This window comes from Pholcus phalangioides, unplaced genomic scaffold (genome assembly GCF_987345545.1).
Source record: "Pholcus phalangioides strain wild (caught in Gottingen) unplaced genomic scaffold, Ppha-v1.0 ptg000011l_1, whole genome shotgun sequence".
Lineage (NCBI taxonomy): Eukaryota > Metazoa > Arthropoda > Arachnida > Araneae > Pholcidae > Pholcus > Pholcus phalangioides.
In genome coordinates, this window is record NW_028301604.1 from 35,468,735 (window position 1) to 35,488,845 (window position 20,111).

A 20,111-nucleotide genomic window follows, 5' to 3' on the forward strand; every position below is an offset into this window, starting at 1 on the left:
GCAATGAGATGTAAACAGGGGTGATAATTTACTGATAAAACAAAGAATACAATGAAATATTTCCCCCACTCAGGAAACAAGATGAAAAAAAATCTCAGTGAGGAGAAGATGGAAAAAAATTTGGAAAACTATGCCATAGATCATGACAGTTCTATCTGTCTATGCATCGTTTATTCAATTTTTTTAAATATCACCTACATACAATTTATGCTATACAGATAAGTGGCATGAATTGTATGCAGGTGATAGTTATAATGTAATAGATCCAGGGTATATTATAAATGTAATCAATCTATATTATAAACGTAATAAATCTATTTTATAAACAATGCATATTCATATAGGCCTACATATGGCCTACACGTAATGTGTACATACGTGTGATCAATACCACATTTTGTATACAGATATGCAGCTGAAAATCATTAAACGAGTGATTATATGGCAAAAAACATGTATTTTGTGTCACACATGGTTTCATGTGATATCTGATTATTATATGTGCATACAAATGAAAATACTTGTTCAGACACAGTGTATTTTATATTTCTTAAAAACATTTCCTGCCTGTGGGTCACTTGATACAAAGGACTACTGTCTTTTTTTATCTGCATACACCTGTTTTTTCTGTGTATGCAGAATTGTCACAGCAGTAGGACAAAATACATTGCTACCATACACAGCACTGTGCATTCCTGCTACATTGTGAAAACTGAGTGCACAGAAGCATATTTATTTGGGGCTAAGCAGAGAGCTTCATTTATGATTTTGCCATCTGTGAGCCAGACGAATTTTGCTGCCCTTCCCTTATTCTAGTCTAATTCTAATTTTCTTGATTACTCTTTTCTCTAATTTGCCACCCACCCTGCGCTATATAACTCACTTTGCCTCCCCCACTTGTCTCTATAGTACCTCTTTCATTAGTCATTCATATGCTTCAACACTGTTTTGATCACTGGCATTCTTGCACACAGTTTCAGTCACTCACCTACTTGCACATACTCTTGGTCACTCATTGACCTGGTACCTTACTGTGTAGGTCACCTATTTGGTCATCATCACTCATTTTTGCTTGCTCACGCTCACTCACATGCTTGCAAACTTTCTAGGCTATTCTTTTGCTCACTCACTGTGTCACTGACCTAGTCCTTTGCTGTCTGTGCAAAGACTAATTTATTGAGGGTTATACAAATTTCGTCGCCCTCCTCCCATTTCACTAATTTTCTTGGCCACGCATTCCTCAAATTCCCCCCCCCCCCTGGACTTTATACCCCGTCAAGTCCCTCCAGTAAAAAATATATCACTGGCTAAAAGCGGGCTATAGATCAGGGCGGCAAATGCAAGGAATGAGTGGTCAAGAAAACTAGAGTAGAATTCAAGAAGGCTGCCTAAATTTGTTTAGCCCACAGGTGGCGAAATTAAGGGTTGACAAATCTTAAACAATTTAGGTGCCAGAACAGTTCTTTAGGAGCTGAAATTTTTTTTAACTGAGGAAAAACAGGTCCAAAATTAAATTTCTTTTGACTTTGGTGTTGACAGATATGTTCTGATATAAATCCCAACCATTTTATGCTGTTCTCAGCCTCTAATTTAGTAGCTACACTTCCAAAATTTTAAGTGCAAACATCAATTTCTTAGTCACCATGGGACCTGGGATTTATCGAGCCCTGCTTTTATGAATGAATTGGTGTATCAGTGTGGGAGTATCATTTTTGCTGATATTTGCTCAAACAAAACGTGTTGGCTTTGAATCGCTCAAAGGCATAATACAAAGAGTTTCAAATATATATGTAACTTGAAGTATAAAAAAATGCAGTTTCTCATTTATAAAAATCTTTTCTGATTATAGGATGGAATACATGTCAATTCTATACTAAGTGTGCAGCCTACTGTTTCATTCATGACAGAAGAGCAAGGTAGTAGCACAGCACCTTCATCATCAAAGACTATGCCACCACCAGCAAGAAAAAAAGCGTCGCCCTAATGCTGCTTCAGAACAGGTGGCTGCAAAATTGATGGATGTCACTATCAACAAAGCAAAAAAACAGAATGAAATATCCGAGGAAGTGTTGAAATACAAGAGAGAGAAACATAATTTAGCCATGGAAGTTAAAGCAGCAGAACTGAAGTTTTGGGAGCAAGAACATAAAAATGTTCTTAAAGTGATGGAGGAAAAAACAAAGTATTTTGCTAACCAAAGAAAATGTCTGGAATTGTATGAAATATCATTGAGACGACAATTACGAAATTAATTTTTTTACATGTGTGAGACACATGCACACATAGCTCTTTATTATGTTTTTTCATTAATTATTTATGTTAATGATAGAATTCATAAGTAATTATCAACACATGATGTGTGGACATATTTTCACATTGACAATCATTATTATTTTAATAGGTCATAAAATATGATTGACTGTTTTTAAGAATACATATGTATTCTTTTTGCTCAACGATGGTCATCATTATCTATACATTTTACATTTATTTTATATGCATATGTGTGCATTATTTTCATCATTTGTGTTCCCAAGGATACATTACATCATAATTATTCAAGCATAAGTTATTTATATGGATATATTTGTTTTATATTCTTTTTCATGGTCTAATGTTCAGAATGGACATAATTTTAGTAATTCTTCTTGTGACAACTATAACAAATTATGTACCTGTTTCTCTTTACAGTAGAACCTTTATTAACCAGGGTCACACACATGGTAACGAAGACAACTTAGCATAGATAAAAATCAGGTTTAAACGGCCACAAATGAATTAACACACAGTTATCACAAAATACTCTTAACATCTTCCACCCTAGTCGTAAAGCCTAAAAAATTTCATTCAACACTTGTCATTGCACATAATTATTTATGTACTCAAAATACTGCTATATCGACCCTTTCACTCCCATACCAGTTCTTAATTTTGTAGTGAAAGGGATAAAGACTTGTTTACAGCAAAAAATTTCAGTATCTAAATAATCTTCTAATGACCAAATAGCACACATTTAATGTTACAGTATCTGTTATTATTTCATGCTTGACTCTCTTTCCATGAAGTTGTCTTTTTTGCACCCTTTGTTTAATCCAATTCCCAGATAATGTAAGTTGTATTGTATATAACAGTAAGAATAAGTGAAAATTGAGTAGCACCACTAGGCTATTTATTTACCTTTGTTACAAATATAAGTATTTTCCATTAGAAATATAACAGTTTTTTGTTCTACCTGTGAAAAGTTTTAACTTAGCTTTGGGAATAAAAGTCTCTGAAGTTATGTTTCTAGTGTGTATGAAAATGTTTTCAATAATTACATTTTTTTAACATGAGCTTAAATTTTTTTTTTCCTACATTTCAATGCATGCAACAAATTTTAGATATAGGCTTATATTAATAATTTACTGAAATTCTGACAGATCTGTAATTTTAATTCATATATAAATATGTTCTTTTAAAGTGTTTTTACATCTGCAGAAATTAATATCAATTGCAAAGACAAATGTCGTGGAGACAAAAGTAAAGGTGGAAAAAAACAAGTCTTACATATACACTTTATTAATACTTACAAAAAAATGAACTGAGTGATATGCATATTGCAATTAATGTCAATGTTTTGTTTGATATAAAAAAAGGAAAAATTAATTAGTGAAAAATGACTGAATGATAGTGTTTCGTTTTGCATTCCCAGAGATACTGTCTGGAATACTTGCATCAGCGAAGCCTGTCTCTGTTTCATCATCAATGTCATTTTCACTGATATCACTAGCTGCCCGTGAAATGTTATGTAATACTGCTGTTGCAACAATGTGGTTCATAGTATTCTCAAGAAAACAGCGTAACCCGATAGAGAGACAAGGAAACTTTCTTTTCCAAACTCCATAGTGTCTTTTAACTGTTCTTCTAGCTAGTTTATGGGCATCATTGTACCTGCAGAATGGGAACCATCAAAATTAATACAAAGCATGTTGCAAACCAATAAAAATTACAGAAAAAAAATAAAATACATTTTTGAAATTAGTGGCACTAATATTTAATTGAGAGAATAGAATGATTACAAATATACTGTCTCAAAATGAGCATTAACATTTACAACATTACACAAATATTCTGTGGTATTCCCTATGGATGCAGTTTTACACTTGTGACAAAATTTCTATGTCGTTATTTATGTTTATCCAATTCATACTCATAGCATAAGCGAATACAGGCTCTTTGAATGGTTAGCACGTAGTGAGGAGGGGATAGCCCTGCATTCGTCAGCATGCCATAAAACGTGAGTGGGACACAAGCTTTTCGAATTTTGAGGATCACATCCGTTTCTGGCACGCTGGGAAAAGCGAGGTTAGATGAAGATCACAGTATGCATTCCTCAAATTAAATTGATTTTTAGAACAAAACTATTGCAGAATTTATAGCATCTATGATTCGAATTCCTGGTATGCTGATGAATGCAGGGGAATATGATATTTATTTTACTAGTGCCGCTATTTTATAAGACTACTGTGAAATCTGGTAAGGTGTCCATCTACAGTCTGATTAGTACAGCCAAGTTTCTCATTTTGTTTCTGCTTAAACAATTGCTATACCCTTCATAAGTTCCCTATACTATTTTTTGCTATCACTCACTTCTTCTCTGCAGCTGATGACGGATCAGAAATAGGTGTCAGTAGGAATGATGGACATCCATAACCACTGTCACCCAGCAAGTGGTAGACTGATGGTATGAAATTGTTCTCACATAAATACCGCAAATGTGAAGATTCAAATATACTGTTGTCCTGTGTACTGCCTGGCCATCGCGCCACAATGTTTCTTATAAACAAGTCGGCGTCGCTTACTGTCTGGACGTTCAATGAAAAGTATCCCTTGCGGTTATGAAAAACTTCAGCTTGATCTCCACCAGGACTCATAATCTTTCTGTGCGTACAATCTATAGCCCCATAGACGCAAGGAAAACCACTGGCTCCATGAAATTTTTGGGCAATCTAAATAAATATAGATGAGTTTTTTTTTTCTTATGAAAATACTCTTTCACATGCACTTTTCTCATAAATTGTTTTAATATCAATCCATAATAATTCATGTATGACTGTTTTAATAAATGTTTATTTTTTATAAGCAAATTACATTTCCCATAAACAAATGTTTAAACTCGTTGCACAACTAGAGTTAATTTTAAAAGAAGTAGGTAATAATAAGTAAAACTTGCTGTGATGTAGTTTCCAGTGCATTTATTTATATGCTGTCTAATCAGGACCTGAACTAGGGGTGGGGGCAACTGGCACGGGCGGGAAATTTTTAGGAATAACTAAATTGCTGTTATATAAAATTATAGAATAATTTTACAGGAGAGAGAGAGAGGGAGGGGGCAAAAATTATTTCTTTCCCCTAAAACAGTAGTTCCCAAACTTTTCAAGGTGCCCCCCCCCCTTTTGACAAGAAATTTATAGGTGACCCACCAACATTAGATGACCTACATGATTAATATTAGTTGCAAAACGTATAAGTTTCCCCCTTTGTATTCACATATTACTTATCATTCTTTGTTTTTTCATTTTAAAAAATATGTAACTTTCAAATCAGATGATTTTCTCTGAGTCACCATGGTACATGGTAAGTAGTGTGGCTGCGTAAAGGTATTTTTTAGGGATTAACCATATTTTTATTTACTTTTATAAAAATAAAATAAATTTTATTTGAATTTTTTTTATTTTGAAGAATTTCTTGCTACCCTCCTAGTTCATTGCCGCTAGGGGATCACGACCCTCAATTTGGGAGCCACTGCCCTACAACATAGTTCATCCATGAGTTTGATAACTCATAACCTTCCTAAATTATATTCATTTTAAAAAATGCATAAACCTGTACTATTTTCTGAAATACAACTTAATTACTTCGATTTTGTAATCAAAATCAATTTTTTTTTTGGAAAATTTTTCATAAGTGCTGAGGATTGGCTTGAATTTCATGCATACGATTTTTAGTATTTAATTCTGGGGGTGTTCAAGCACCCCCGGCTTCGACACCACTCCAACACACCAGTTCTTACTATTCGTTGTTGCAAAGTTCTGTACGTAAAACGTATATAGATTCAGACAGGTCCTGTTATAAGTTCAGGCCTGGGAAAATATGTATTTTTTTTAAGTAGGAATATATATACAGACGTTGCTCTCTCTTTGAGGCAGAGGTGCATGCAGGGGAAGGGGTGCGTGTATATGCATAAAGTAGAGCCAATTTCGGGGCCCTGCGCACATACCTTGTTAGCTAATGGCAGAAACAGGCTAAATCCAGACTCATTCAGACATTATAAACACACAAATAATGCATATTCCTTACCTCTACTCTCTCCTTTTCTGTTGAGGGCAATTTGATAAAGTGACATGCCAATTCAGCCACAACTCTTGACACTTGATTTATTGCTCGGCAGCATGATGGCTGACTCACATAAGAGAGATCTCCTAGATCGAGAAGATCTGGTCGCGTAGTACCTGAGAGCAATGCATAATTTTTCAACTGGAGTCAAGCTGTTATTAATACTGTTTGATCGCAATTTCTCGGAGATGGCCGCAAGCATATTTTCCGCTGCGGTAAGAGATATTCTGTATCGCTGCATAAAATCATCATTACTTAAAACGTCCATGTCGGACGACCGATCGGTGAAAACAATTCGTGGACATCGTTCAATCCACTCCATTATTTCCAAAAGTTCAATATCCATCAAATCCGCCATTATTTTCACGAGAAAAAAAAGGGGAGACAGCGGAGATATTGCACAATGCGCATGTGTTAAACCGTGGTTCATCTACTGATCCACCAAAAACGGTGATTCAGATCCAGCCACCAAAACTGGTTTTTAAGTCATGGTTCAGGTGCGGAGAATACCGTTTTTGAAGTGAACCTCACTGTAACCTGCGGTCGTGGTTTAAACCGTGCCGGTGCATATGGCTCTAAATGGCCTGAAGCCTTCCCTATGCCGGATATCTCTGCTGATAGCCAAGGTTTTCTATGCTGCATGGGTTGCTTGGTTCGGTTCACCTGACAGAATCACCTCAGATCAAGGTGTCCAGTTTTGAGTCCTTTTTGTTCAAGGCTCTAACCAAGTTCTTGGGAACCAATCGCCAGAGAACCACATCATACCATCTACAAGCAAATGATCAAGTAGAACGCTTCCATCGAGACCTTAAGTCTGCTATCAAGGCTCATGCAACTAACCGCTGGGTAACAGTACTTCCCACGATTCTATTGGATTTTTGAGCCGCCTGGAAGGAGGACTTGCAAGCTACAACTGCGGAAATGATGTATGGTGGACCTATACTACTTCCAGGAGAGTTTTTCGTCATCACCCAGATCCACCAAGCTTCGTTGATCAGTTAAAGACCACCATGGAAAATTTAAGCCCAAGACAGACTGTTCGCCCCAGAAAACATTCTGTTTTTGTCAGCAAGGACCTGCTTTCTTGCTCATATGTTTTCCTCCGCACAAACAGAGTGAAGAAAGGCCTAGAACCTCCATACGAGGGACCTTACCAGGTGCTGTCAAGATCAGAAAAGGTCTTCCAAATACTAATAAAAGGTCAACCAGTATCTGTAAACATAGACAGAGTCAAACAGGCTTACATCTGCTGTGATGACCTGCCCTTCAATGCCCACAAGCCTTCCAACGATCAACAAGCAACAACAACTTCTAACGATCAGCAGGTAACAATAATTTCAAAAGATCAACAGACCTCCAGTGATGAGGACCAACCTTTCATGACCACCCGCTCAGGTAGACAGGTCAGATTCAGGTTGCCCTGCAAGTAGTTCTCTCGTTATCGCTGGTGGAGGAACTACCTGTGGGGAATCGGTCAAAGCCATCCGGATATTATATATATATTTCCTTGTGGTTGGTAGAGAAGTCAAAGCCATCTGGAGATGATGCTCTGTGTTTTTGGTTGAGGTGTCACATGTTGTTGCATGTGTGTATGTCTGTTCCATGCCTATGTAGGGATTTTTGTGATTTGTTTTTGTTAATTAAATAAATTGAATAGATTTTATTGTCAATCACTACAGACTCCTGTTCCAAAACAAAAAATTTCACTAAATGCTTCACTATCCACATACCCAGGAGAAATGAAGTTGCTCACATAATTGATAACATCTCAACAGGAGTTATTGAGTGTTACACCGATGGCTCCAGGATTACTGATACTGGGGCTGGAGCAATTTTTCGCATCTTTGGAGTGGATCACGACTACCATAGAATACATTTGTATCTAGGCAAAATGACCACAGTCTTTCAAGCTGAAGTATTAGCAATAGCCATACTGGCTCAAAGTCTGATTACCAAAGGGTATCATGGCAAACAAATTGTTATATTCTCTGACAGCCAAGCAGTACTATTGGCTCTTGACAACTTCCCCAAGTTTCAACTGTGTGTAAAATACTGCACTGACGTGCTGAATAACTTGGCAGCATTAGGCAACAACATCAACCTTTACTGGGTTCCTGGTCATGTAAATTTCCAGGGAAATGAACTCGCAGACCAGATAGCTAAAGAGGCAATGAACATGAAGCTATCTAGACCTGAACCTTTCTATCCTGTTCCGATGTCAACCATCGAAGGAGGTGTCAAACAGTGGATAGAAGACAAACATTTGCGGCAATGGAACTCAAGGCAGGACTGCAGACAGGCCAAGCTAGCCTTGGGAACCCATCCGAATATTGCCAAAAAACTCATCTCATTGAACAGGAAACAAATTCGACAGGTTATACAGATCATTACTGGTCATGCTAACCTAGCGAAACACCTACACAACTGTGGCTATGCAGATTCACCTATTTGTCCTGCGTGTGGAGAAGACAAAATTCCACTCCACTATGTGGGACAATGTCCCGCCTTCTCTATCCCGAGAAGGAACTACTTCGGTGATCATCAGGTGACACTAACTGTATTTGTAAATGCTCCCAAGCATTTACAACCTTGTAAATTTCCTCAATTATACTAAACACCTGGATTCATGGTGAATTTCAATTCTGCTCTAACTTGAACTCTCATGCGTTACAATTTAATAACTTCATGTCAAGTTCTCTGCTATACCTCTCTGAGACCACCTCTGCTTCTTTTCTAAAAAAAAGGTAGAGCAGACAGGAGCAGCCTCAAATTTTCTGATATGGCCTTTACCGGTTGCGGTTTTCCATAATCTCTGACATACAGAGATTCAATATAATGGTAACAGATACCATAACTTTTGTCCCCAGAGCTGCCCCCAAACTCTGGGAATTTCCACAGAATAATGTTTCTCTTCATATTCACATGACCCACTACTCAAGTTAAACCACTTGGTGTTAGAGCAATGGACAAAATTTGCCTAGGCTTTTCCCTTATGGGACACCAAAGGATGATGATGAGTAGTTACTAAGGACTGCACAGATAGTTTACCCTCAGAGAAACTCAGATTGCTGAGTACTGAGGGTCTTAGTTTATAGACAGAGTTCATATTTCATTTTAGAGGGTTATGGCTGTAATTCTCTACACTGACCAGTGCAGGTAGGAGGAAGCCCATCCACGTCCATTCCCCACATGTTAAACATGGCTACTTATAGGCTACACCACGAGTAGGTGCGGATTGGACCTTAAGCCTGTACACCTAGTCAATTCCTTTAAGTCCTCATAATGAAGTAATTGAAGGGTCTTCTCCTAGTTAACAAGTAAAGATTATTCAACAGCCCAAAAGTTTATCTACTCTTCCATATATACAGTATATAAAAATTTTCACTTACGGAAATTCCTTTTTTTTGTACATGCTACCATTTTTTAGTCTACCTCAAGCTTGCATGTTTGAGAACTGAAGCAGCACAGAAAAGACTGGAAAACGATGATCCACCTTATTCGATAGCTTTTGATTGGTCATTCAATATCTACATCTGTGCCCCTTGCACTGGAAAGGCAGCGTGACGGTTGAATCACGTGGAATCGCTTAAGAAACCTAGGCTATATAACTATGAATGTGACTGACCCTCCTCTACAACTATGGATTCTTTATTTCTCTGACCTTACCAAAAGAAGAAAACTCAAGGTTGCACTTTCTGTCTGGAATGCATAAATTTTAGTGAGATGAAATTTTTAAGAAAACTTTTTTTTCATTTATTATTATTATTATTTTTTTTTGATTGCATGAAGCTCTTGGGAAATGTGATCGCCCCATCGCCTATTGTTAGAAAACCCTTTTGTGGGTGATCACCCTTTGCTAGATACATGCCTGTCAGGAAGAATAAAGCTTTATTTTTCCACACTGCCTAGTCCTCTAGTGACAAAGTGTGACACCATAACTCAGGTAGTTATAGTAGAGTGACCACTCCTTGTATTAGTGAAATGTAGAACTTGCTCCAAGAAAAGTTCACTTGTAAAAAATTCTATGTTTTTAAATGCATTATTTACAGAGATATTCGACTTTGAAGTTTTCATCATTTATTGCCAATAATTAGCAGTGTAGTTCACAAATTATAAAAATTTTCAACATTGAATGCAATTTACATTGTCTGAAAAATTTAATTTTTGTTGTTATTTAAAAAAAATAAAATAGTTTTAAACTTATTATTTTCTTACAGAATGCTGTTTCTATGTATTGCCGTTTAGGAATTGCTCATAAAAAAGGGCAAATCGATGAGCATACTTCTTGGAAAGTTGATTTGTGCGAAACTTCAAAGTAATTTTTTTTCATCTTCAAGCATTTTTGAATGTTCAAATGCATTTTGTTCTAACATTTTCTGTTTATTTTTAAAACAGAAAATATCACTGGTACTTACTTATTACTCAAAAAAACCATCAACAAAAAAGGCAAATACGAGGAAATACTAAAAGATTCCTAATGCTTTCGACACGCTATGGTGTCGTCTTCGGAGGATAAGAGTATCACGCTGACCGAGAGTTCCCACTTGGATTGAGTACCAAATCTCCAATCTCTGTTGTTCAATGGAATGAAAAAACTACAGTAGACTCTCGGTAACTCGACACGTGGATAACTCGACTATCCGGATAACTCGACATCTATTATTCCCTTGGTTGGCACAATACTAATTTCAATGTAGGAAAACCTCTCTAACTCGACACATGTTTGGCTTAACTCCGCTTAAGTCGACTACGTTTTTTGTCTCTTCACCACGACTGGTTTTTACAATTGGCTGTCTATTATCAGTTATAAGAATTTTTTGACATTTTTCATGGGTACTTTGAGAATTCTTTGTTTCTTTATTCTCTATGATGGGTCCCTTTTTTGCATTGGGGCGGAGGGCGGTCGTGTATGTGAAGAATGAATGTTTGAAATCAGTTGGCTGGCTTATCATTTTAGTGGAGTTTCCAAAAAAGGTCTTTTATTCTTTTCATGGTCAAAAACACGTGTGGATATTGTCAGCATCCAATAGGGATGAAAATCTTATCTATTGGGAGTTTTGATATCGTCTGCTGTAAAGAATGTTTTCGGTGGAACTCAGTTTCACGATTTCTTCGAAAAAGAGCTAAAGCCTAGTAAGACGCTGAATATGTCATTTGGTTGTCTCTTGAACTCGCTGGCTTGAGTTGGCTGGCTTATCATTTTAGTGGAGTTTCCAAAAAAGGTCTTTCATTCTTTTCATGGTCAAAAAAACGTGTGGATATTGTCAACATCCAATAGGGATGAAAATCTTATCTATTGGGAGTTTTGATATCGTCTGCTGTAAAGAATGTTTTCGGTGGAACTCAGTTTCACGATTTCTTGGAAAAAGAGTAAAAGAAAAAGAGCTAAAGCCTAGTTAGACGCTGAATATGTCATCTTGAGTATCGACAGCCGTGAATACAATGACATTCAATGGCTCCACACAGACTTCACACTTTAAGTTTAAAATCAAAAGTTTAAATTTAAAAAAAAAATAGAATCAGGTAAAACTCAGAGTAAACTCGCCAAAGAATATGGAGTTGCACGGAACACTATTTCAACATTTGCCAAAAATAAGGAAAAATTTTTGTCAGCATTTGAATCTTATGAACCAAGCAGAAAATGCATAAGAAAATCAGACTTCAGTGACATAGAAGCAACTCTTTTGGGGTTCAAATCCACTCGATCTCACTCAATCCCATCATCCAGACCAATAATTCAAGAGAAAGCAAAGGATTTCGCAAAAAATTTTAATCAAGGTATTTTACTGCGAGCAGTGGATGGTTGACCTGATTCAAAGAGCGCTATGGCAATGTTTTTAGGAAAGTTTGTGGAGAGAGCATATCTGCATCTCAAGAAAATGTTGAAAATTGGAAGAATGATATTTTGAAACCAAAAATGATAGAAGGGTATAAAGATGCAGATGTGTTTAATTGTGATGAGACAGATTTATTTTTTCGCCTTTTGCCTAACCAAACGCTTGCCTTCAAAGGTGAAAAATGTGAAGGAGGTAAAAAAAAAAGATCATTTGACAGTTCTTTTGGCTGCAAATTAGAAAAATTGAAACCTGTTAGTTTTTTTTATCGAAATATCAAAAAACCCGCAGTTCAGATGAAGTATCTACAGCATCTCCCCATGATGCATTGAAAGCTGTGGTACGTCGATTCCTACGCACTCAGGAAAAAGCCTAACAATCGCGGGATAAACTGAACAGTGTAGAATTTTTGTTTTCTCTGCGGAAAGAAAAACAAATATACTTGATTATTTTTCATGAGGTAAATTTATTTATATGTTTCGATTCTATTATGAAACAACCCAAAATTGAAATTAATGAGAGAATTAACATTTTATTCTATCGAATTGTTTGAATGCGTATAATTATGTACACAAAAATGATCAGACAAAAATTTAGAGTGAAACCCCGCTAACTCGACATCCGCTTAAGTCGACATGTTTGTCGATACTTTTAGGGTGTCGAGTTACCGAGAGTCTACTGTATATGTTTATTCAAATCAAACTTCGTGGCAAGAATGAAGCGAAGCTCCTGCGTGTAAGTCTTTTTGCAACAACCTGATTGACTGCTTGTAAAATGGAGCTATCCGATTGGTGTATTCAAATTTTCTTTAAATTCTTGCTCGTAATGATTTTAAGCCATGGCAAATGCAATTGGTGGTGTTGATTTATTGTCGTTAACTAATTTATTTTTGAAGGCCCAGGTGTGTGTGCCATCGTTGAAGTCTAAATCGGCCATGGATTTCACTTTGTGGAAAACTCTTGCTTCCTGAAATTTGAATCTTAGGCCCTCTTGCCAGCAGTGAGTGGTTATGGTCAATTTTTCACATTTTTCATTTTTAACACAGCAAGCATGTTCATTTAATCTAGTTTCTATGGGTCTTCGTGTTTGTCCTAAGTAGCCAAGCGGGCAATCACTACATGGAATATAATAAATGTCCCCATTGTTTATTCTGTGGTATAGCATCTTTAGGGGGGTTTGAAAAAAAGTTTTTTAGTAGGCACATCTATATGGTTGTAAGGTTAAACTTTTTGAGAATCGGCTTGATCTTAAGTGAAACTATTGGCTTGTATGGTATAACTACACTTTCATTGAGTGGCTTCTCAGTAATATTTTCCAAAGTGGTTTATCTTGCTTGTTTGGTGAATTTTCTACTCGTTTTGTCAACAACCTTGCTATTGAATCCCCAGTCTTTAGCAATTTCTCTGATGGTTTCAAGTTCAAGATTTAATGTGTTTCGATCTGTGCAGGTGTTAAATGCTCTCACGACATAAGTACGAAATGCTGAGACTTTCTGTTGCATGGGATGGCAAGATCTAAAATGAGTTGGTAGTGAGAACGAGAAAGGCTTACAATAGACCAAGGTTTGGAAATATGATTTTTGTTCAGTTACTAGTACGTGCGAGAAATGTAGTTCATTATTTGTTTCAAATTCAGATGTGAATTGAACATGAGGGTCTATATCATCCATAATGAGTAGCAATTGCTCCAAGTCATCTTGGTGCCTACTAAAAACTTTAGTTTCAAATCCCCTGAAGATGCTGTACTACAGAATAAAGAATGGGGCATTTGTATTATAATCCATGTGGTGTGTTGAAAATCAAGAATGAAAAATCAACCATCATGCTCACTGCTGGCAAGAGAGGGTCATAGATTCAAATTTCAAGAAGAATGTGTTTTGCACAAAGTGGAATCCATGGCCGGTTTAGACTTCTACGATGGCACACTCCATTTCACAAGCAGTCAATCATGTTGTTGCAAAAAGACTTACACGCAGGAGCTTCACTTCATTCTTGCCATGAAGTTTGACTTGAATAACGACTTTTCATTCCACTGAGCAACCAAGATTGAAGATTTGGTACTCAATCCAAGTGGGAAACTCTGTCAGAGCGATAGTCTTATCCTCTGAAGATGACACCCATAGCATATCGAAATGCATTAGGAATCTTTTAGTATTTCCTGGTATTTGCGTTATTCGTTGACGATTTTTGAAAACATATACTACTTCGTTTCCTCATTCAAGATCTCATGAGTGCACTAGGCGCCGTCAAGGAACATTTGTGTCTGTCCCATTTAAAAGCATCTCAACACGAGGGCTTTCACAGTGCTTCGCCATTCTCCCAAGCTTAGAGCAAACTTCATTCTGGCATACTGTGAAAATGCCAAACACCATCAGGACACCCTGAACAAAAAATGTTCTATTTCCCCATCTACCTCCATCTATCAACAAATCTAAACTAGTTAATTTAACTGCCAATCAATTAACACTTTCGGGTCTGAGCTATTTCGACTATGTTCGTCTCTGTGGACTGAGGGTTTTGGCACTTTTCATGATTTTTTAAAAATACTTTGTATATATATATATATCTTAACAGTTTTTTTAGCTAGAGATTTCAAATTATTTTCTTTCATAATAGAGCAATTATTTAAAGGTACTGATAGGTAATGTTTAATGAGAAGTAATTAAAAAAGTATGTTGTAGAGTGTTAAAAAAAGTTCTGTATAAGAAAACATTTTTCAACGTAAAATTGCAAACAATTCTGAATAAAAACTTACCCAAATGTTGTACAAATACAGTAGACTCTCCGTAACTCGACACGTGGATAACTTGACATGTATTATTTCCTTGGTTGGCACAATAGTAATTTCAATGTAGGGAAACCTCTCTAACTCGACACATGTTTGGCTTAACTCCGCTTAAGTCGACTACGATTTTTGTCCCTTCACCACGACTGGTTTTTACAATTGGCCTTCTATTATCAGTTATGAGAATTTTTGACATTGTTCATGGGTACTTTGAGAATCCTTTGTTTCCTTGTTCTCTATGATGGGTCCCTTTTTTGCATTGGGGGCGGAGGGGGCGGGCGTGTATGTGAAGAATGAATGTTTGAAACCTGTAGGCTGGCTTATCATTTTAGTGGAGTTTCCAAAAAAGGTCTTTCATTCTTTTCATGGTCAAAAAAACGTGTGGATATTGTCAACATCCAATAGGGATGAAAATCTTATCTATTGGGAGTTTTGATATCGTCTGCTGTAAAGAATGTTTTCGGTGGAACTCAGTTTCATGATTTCTTGGAAAAAAAGTAAAAGAAAAAGAGCTAAAGCCTAGTTAGACGCTGAATATGTCATCTTGAGTATCGACAGCCGTGAATACAATGACATTCAATGGCTCCACACAGACTTCACACTTTAAGTTTAAAATCAAAAGTTTAAATTTAAAAAAAAAATAGAATCAGGTAAAACTCAGAGTAAACTCGCCAAAGAATATGGAGTTGCACGGAACACTATTTCAACATTTGCCAAAAATAAGGAAAAATTTTTGTCAGCATTTGAATCTTATGAACCAAGCAGAAAACGCACAAGAAAATCAGACTTCAGTGACATAGAAGCAACTCTTTTGTGGTTCAAATCCACTCGATCACACTCAATCCCATTATCCGGACCAAAAATTCAAGAGAAAGCAAAGGATTTTGCAAAAAATCTCATTCAAGGTATTTTACTGCGAGCAGTGGATGGTTGACCCGATTCAAAGAGCGCCATGACATTGTTTTTAGGAAAGTTTGTGGAGAGAGCATATCTGCATCTCAAGAAACAGTTGAAAATAGGGAAGAATGATATTCTGAAACCAATGATAGAAGAGTATAAATGCATATGTGTGTTTAATTGTGATGAGACAGGTTTATTTTTTTGCCTTTTGCCTAACCAAACGCTTGCCTTCAAAGGTGAAAAATGTGAAGGAGGTAAAAAAAAAAAGATCATTTGACAGTTCTTTTGGCTGCAAATTAGAAAAATTGAAACCTGTTAGTTTTTTTTATCGAAATATCAAAAAACCCGCAGTTCAGATGAAGTATCTACAGCATCTCCCCATGATGCATTGAAAGCTGTAGATGTGATACATCAATTCCTACACACTTAGGAAAAAGCCGAACAATCGCGGGATAAACTGAACAATGTAGAATTTTTGTTTTCTCTGCGGAAAGAAAAACAAATATACTTGATTATTTTTCACGAGGTAAATTTTTTTATATGTTTTGATTCTGTTATGAAACAAACCCAAATTAAAATTAATGAGAGAATTAGCATGTTATTTAATCGAATTGTTTGAATGCGTATAATTACATACACAAAAACGATGGGACAAAAATTTAGAGCAAAAACCCGCTAACTCGACATCCGCTTAAATCGACATGTTTGTCGATACTTTTAGGGTGTCGAGTTACTGAGAGTCTACTGTATCTAAAAATAGTTTTTATTAAAAGACTATCACCTTGTAAAATTGGTTTTAGTATGGTACACTTCAAAACACACATTTACAGGCAGGAGCAACACCACAAGATTCGTAATAAGTTCGAGTTTCTTTCCTCAATCTTTTTCCAGTTTTTGCCTTTGATTTGTTCCTTTTCATCATCTAAAACAAATAATAATTTTGTAAAATATAGGTCCAAAAACATTTGAAAAAATAAGTAATGTACACAAAATTGTTCGAAAGCAAAAAATCCAATATATTTACTGGTGCTATTGTTGTCATCTGAGAACTGTGATTTTGAATCCCTTATACAAGCTGGCTGGTATTCTGGATCATCTGAATCTGATAACTCTGACAAATAATCGTGTGCTAATATATCTCTAAGTTCAGCCAAATCGCACGGCATCTGATAAGTCGAAAATCGTTTGAGACATTGTGAAACACATCAAACACGGCTACCTTACCTAGGAAGACAAATATATTTCAACTATACTTCTACATCGCTTTATAAAGCTACATTCATTGGCTGCTGCCATCTATATATATTTTTTGGAACTAGAAGATTTATAGATTATGTTTAAATACACTGGCAGCACATATATATTCATCCATTTTATACCTATGAGAGTTAAAAATTAAGCCCAAGTCAGACTCTGGCTTAGTTCCCTTGAAAAAAAAAATGGCAAAATGGCATCCCGAGTCTGGCTCAGGCGTAGACCTGAAAGTGTTAACAAGTATTGTAAGTAAGGTCACTATTTGGTCAAGATGTGCAGTAGTAAGTGATTTATGAAAAATAATCAGTCATATGCAGGTTGATTATAATTAAAGTTCTGATTCCAAAACACGAATAAAAACTGCTGGTCAGAATGGCTTGAAAATTAGCATGGGTCCATTGTATGAAGCAATGAAATTTTCTTTTTCAAAAGAAAAAAAAATCTTTAAAATATACGAATAGATGATGCTGTACTTGGCCAGCGGTATAATCTATTTTGCGCAACCACATCATTTCGGCACTTTAACAGCATCAGTGTGTGAATAGCAAGGCTTTGATTCAAAGGGGGTCACAACCAAAAAAAGGTTAAACGCTGTTCGAAACGGCTTTGATATGAAATTCTATGAGAAAATGTCTTATACTCTTAGAGAATCAACTGCTTTGAGATCAAAAATCAATTTCACATAACTAGAGTTCTGTTCATTCGCTAATACAGTACTAGAACTATATGATCTCAAAGACGTTCCAATGCAGATAAAGCAGCAATTTTCAATAATTTTATGTCCTTACAGACTAAAAAGGGAAAATTCATTTATAATGAGAAGTACGTTACAACGAAAATATTTCTCGTGGTTGTGTGCTGTCGTTATAACAAACTTTTATTGTATAATGAGCAATATTAATTTGAAAAATGATAAAAATTTAATTAATCTTCCACACAACTTGAAAATATGTAATTATTCTGAAAGTTCTTCAATTACACACATTTACACACACATTAATGCTAAAAAGAGGTTAAAATGTGTAAATGCAAAAAACGGGACTAATAACAAATTTATAAATAGTGCAAAAAAATAAAAATAAAAAGGTCAATTTCCCGGTCTCCCACTGAATGACCTTTCATTAAATTAAGTTGTATAATAACCAAGAATGGCCACTAAAGCAGCATTTTCCAAAGTGTGAAATACTGCCCCATGGGGGAAGGGGGCGATGCAATAGTCCAGGGGGTCAGTAGAAGCTATGGATTTAGTATAGAATCCTATGGGTGGGCTTGAGTTGGGAGAGATGAGAATTTTTTTTTTTTGAAAAGGAGGGCTATGAAACAAATTTTGGGAAACTTTTTACTGAAGCAGCGGTTCTCAACCGGCGCTCCGTGTGCACTTCCCGAAGTGTCCGCAGTCACTTGAAGAAAATAAAATAAAATCAGTAAATTTGATAAATAAAAGAGGAGCCTACGGTGCTCCGCCATAGAAATTTTACCAGAATAGAGGTGGCCACTGAATCATATTTGTGTTTGAGTTCAGGTGATCATCTGTGGAAATTTTACTGCTTTTAGGAAAATGTAATGGAACCCTTTCTATACGTTTCTGACCTTACTCATTTGTACAACGTTTGGCTTCAGTTGCTATACATTCCTATACATTATTCCCATATACAGGGCCATATTTCGGCATGGGCAAATGAAGCCTTTATAATTTTGATCCCCGGAAATTCAAACAACATACATTCACTGACCAATTAACATCTTTGCCTCTTGTCGCAGGAGCCTCCTAATTCCTGCTTTACCCTGGGTCCTGCCTGTATACACTTCAATTAATCGACGTTTTCACTTCGATTCAAACTCCCAAGTCTTTGGAAAACACCATCTCAATCAATTGAATCGCATAATTTTTCAATTGGTAAAAAGGCGTCACTGAAATACAGTGTTACCCGATTTTCAAAAACACATCATGAAGAAACGTTGTAAGCGGAAAAACTAAGCGGGATCGACTGTAGTTTCTCATGATATTTTTTACTGAAAAAGCCATAAAATTTATGATGATTGACTGGTTCAATAGCTTTTGACAAGTACTAAAATAATTATTGAATGAGCTATGGTATGCTGATAGCCAGGGCTGTAACTACGATTTTTGCCGACCGGGGCAAATATGATGTTGCCGCCCCCACATTCGATAATTTTGTAATGGTGTTCTCTGTTCCCATCTAAAACTGCCACCCCCCTAAATTTTGCCGCCTGGGGCAGTTGCCTTCTCTGCCTCCCCTCTAGTTTCGTCCCTACTGATAGCAAACATGTACACTATTAGTTCTTACTTTTAGAGTAAAATCTTTTGACAACGGAACTCAATACATCATCTACTTTTTGCTTAGATATAGAAACCAAAAGTAACACTATAGGACGTTTTATATAAGGTTTAAATAACACTTTCTTTTTGTTAAATCTTGAAATGAATACAGTAAAATTACTTGAGACTCAAGCAACAGTAATATTATGATAGTATAATATTTCTTCTCAAGCAGAAGATTTTCAATTAAAAGACAATTTCGTTCATTAAAAGACAATTTTCGTTCATTAAAGGACAAGATGCTTCCCAAAGAAATTTTTTTTGGGAAGCATCTGTAGAAGGGGAGGGGAGGTAATTTTCGAAAAAAAAGTTCCAGTTATATGGTTTTCGCATTTATACGACGTGTCGTATAAAAAAAGTTCCATTATTTGAGCCTGAGCCCCTCCAACATTTTCAATAAGTTCACGTCTATGTTCTGTGAACAAATTTCCTATGTGCTGGATGGGTACAGTGCCATCTACCTTACATTTTTAAGTATTTTTTTCCCCCTTTGCCATACGAAATTCCATTAATACAATTGAATAATCGACGTTTGGATGTACCCAAAATTCCAAAACGAACATGGCTATATGTGTTTCAGAACTGTATGAAGTTCCTTCATCAGTAGCAGAAACAAAGAAGAA

General features: G+C 36.1%; 1 protein-coding gene and 1 long non-coding RNA gene across 13 annotated transcripts in view; one reads left to right on the forward strand and one right to left on the reverse strand.

The window, feature by feature from the left end:
- LOC149080384 (protein FAM91A1) overlaps nt 1-20,111 on the forward strand; it is a 609,292-nt gene that overhangs the window by 280,655 nt on the left and 308,526 nt on the right. For all 12 annotated transcript variants that reach the window (XR_016193568.1, XM_089239515.1, XM_089239507.1 and 9 more), the window contains one exon: nt 10,593-10,690. Coding sequence is in view for 11 of the 12 variants with exons in the window: in XM_089239515.1 (XP_089095641.1) it covers nt 10,593-10,690 (98 nt within the window). In the remaining variant the exon portion in view is untranslated. The remainder of the gene's footprint in view (nt 1-10,592; nt 10,691-20,111) is intronic.
- On the reverse strand, nt 3,666-17,061 carry LOC149080385 (uncharacterized). Its single transcript, XR_016193569.1, has 3 exons — nt 16,918-17,061; nt 16,675-16,815; nt 3,666-3,930 (listed from the first exon to the last, which is right to left on the reverse strand). It is a non-coding gene; the product is annotated as an uncharacterized LOC149080385 (long non-coding RNA).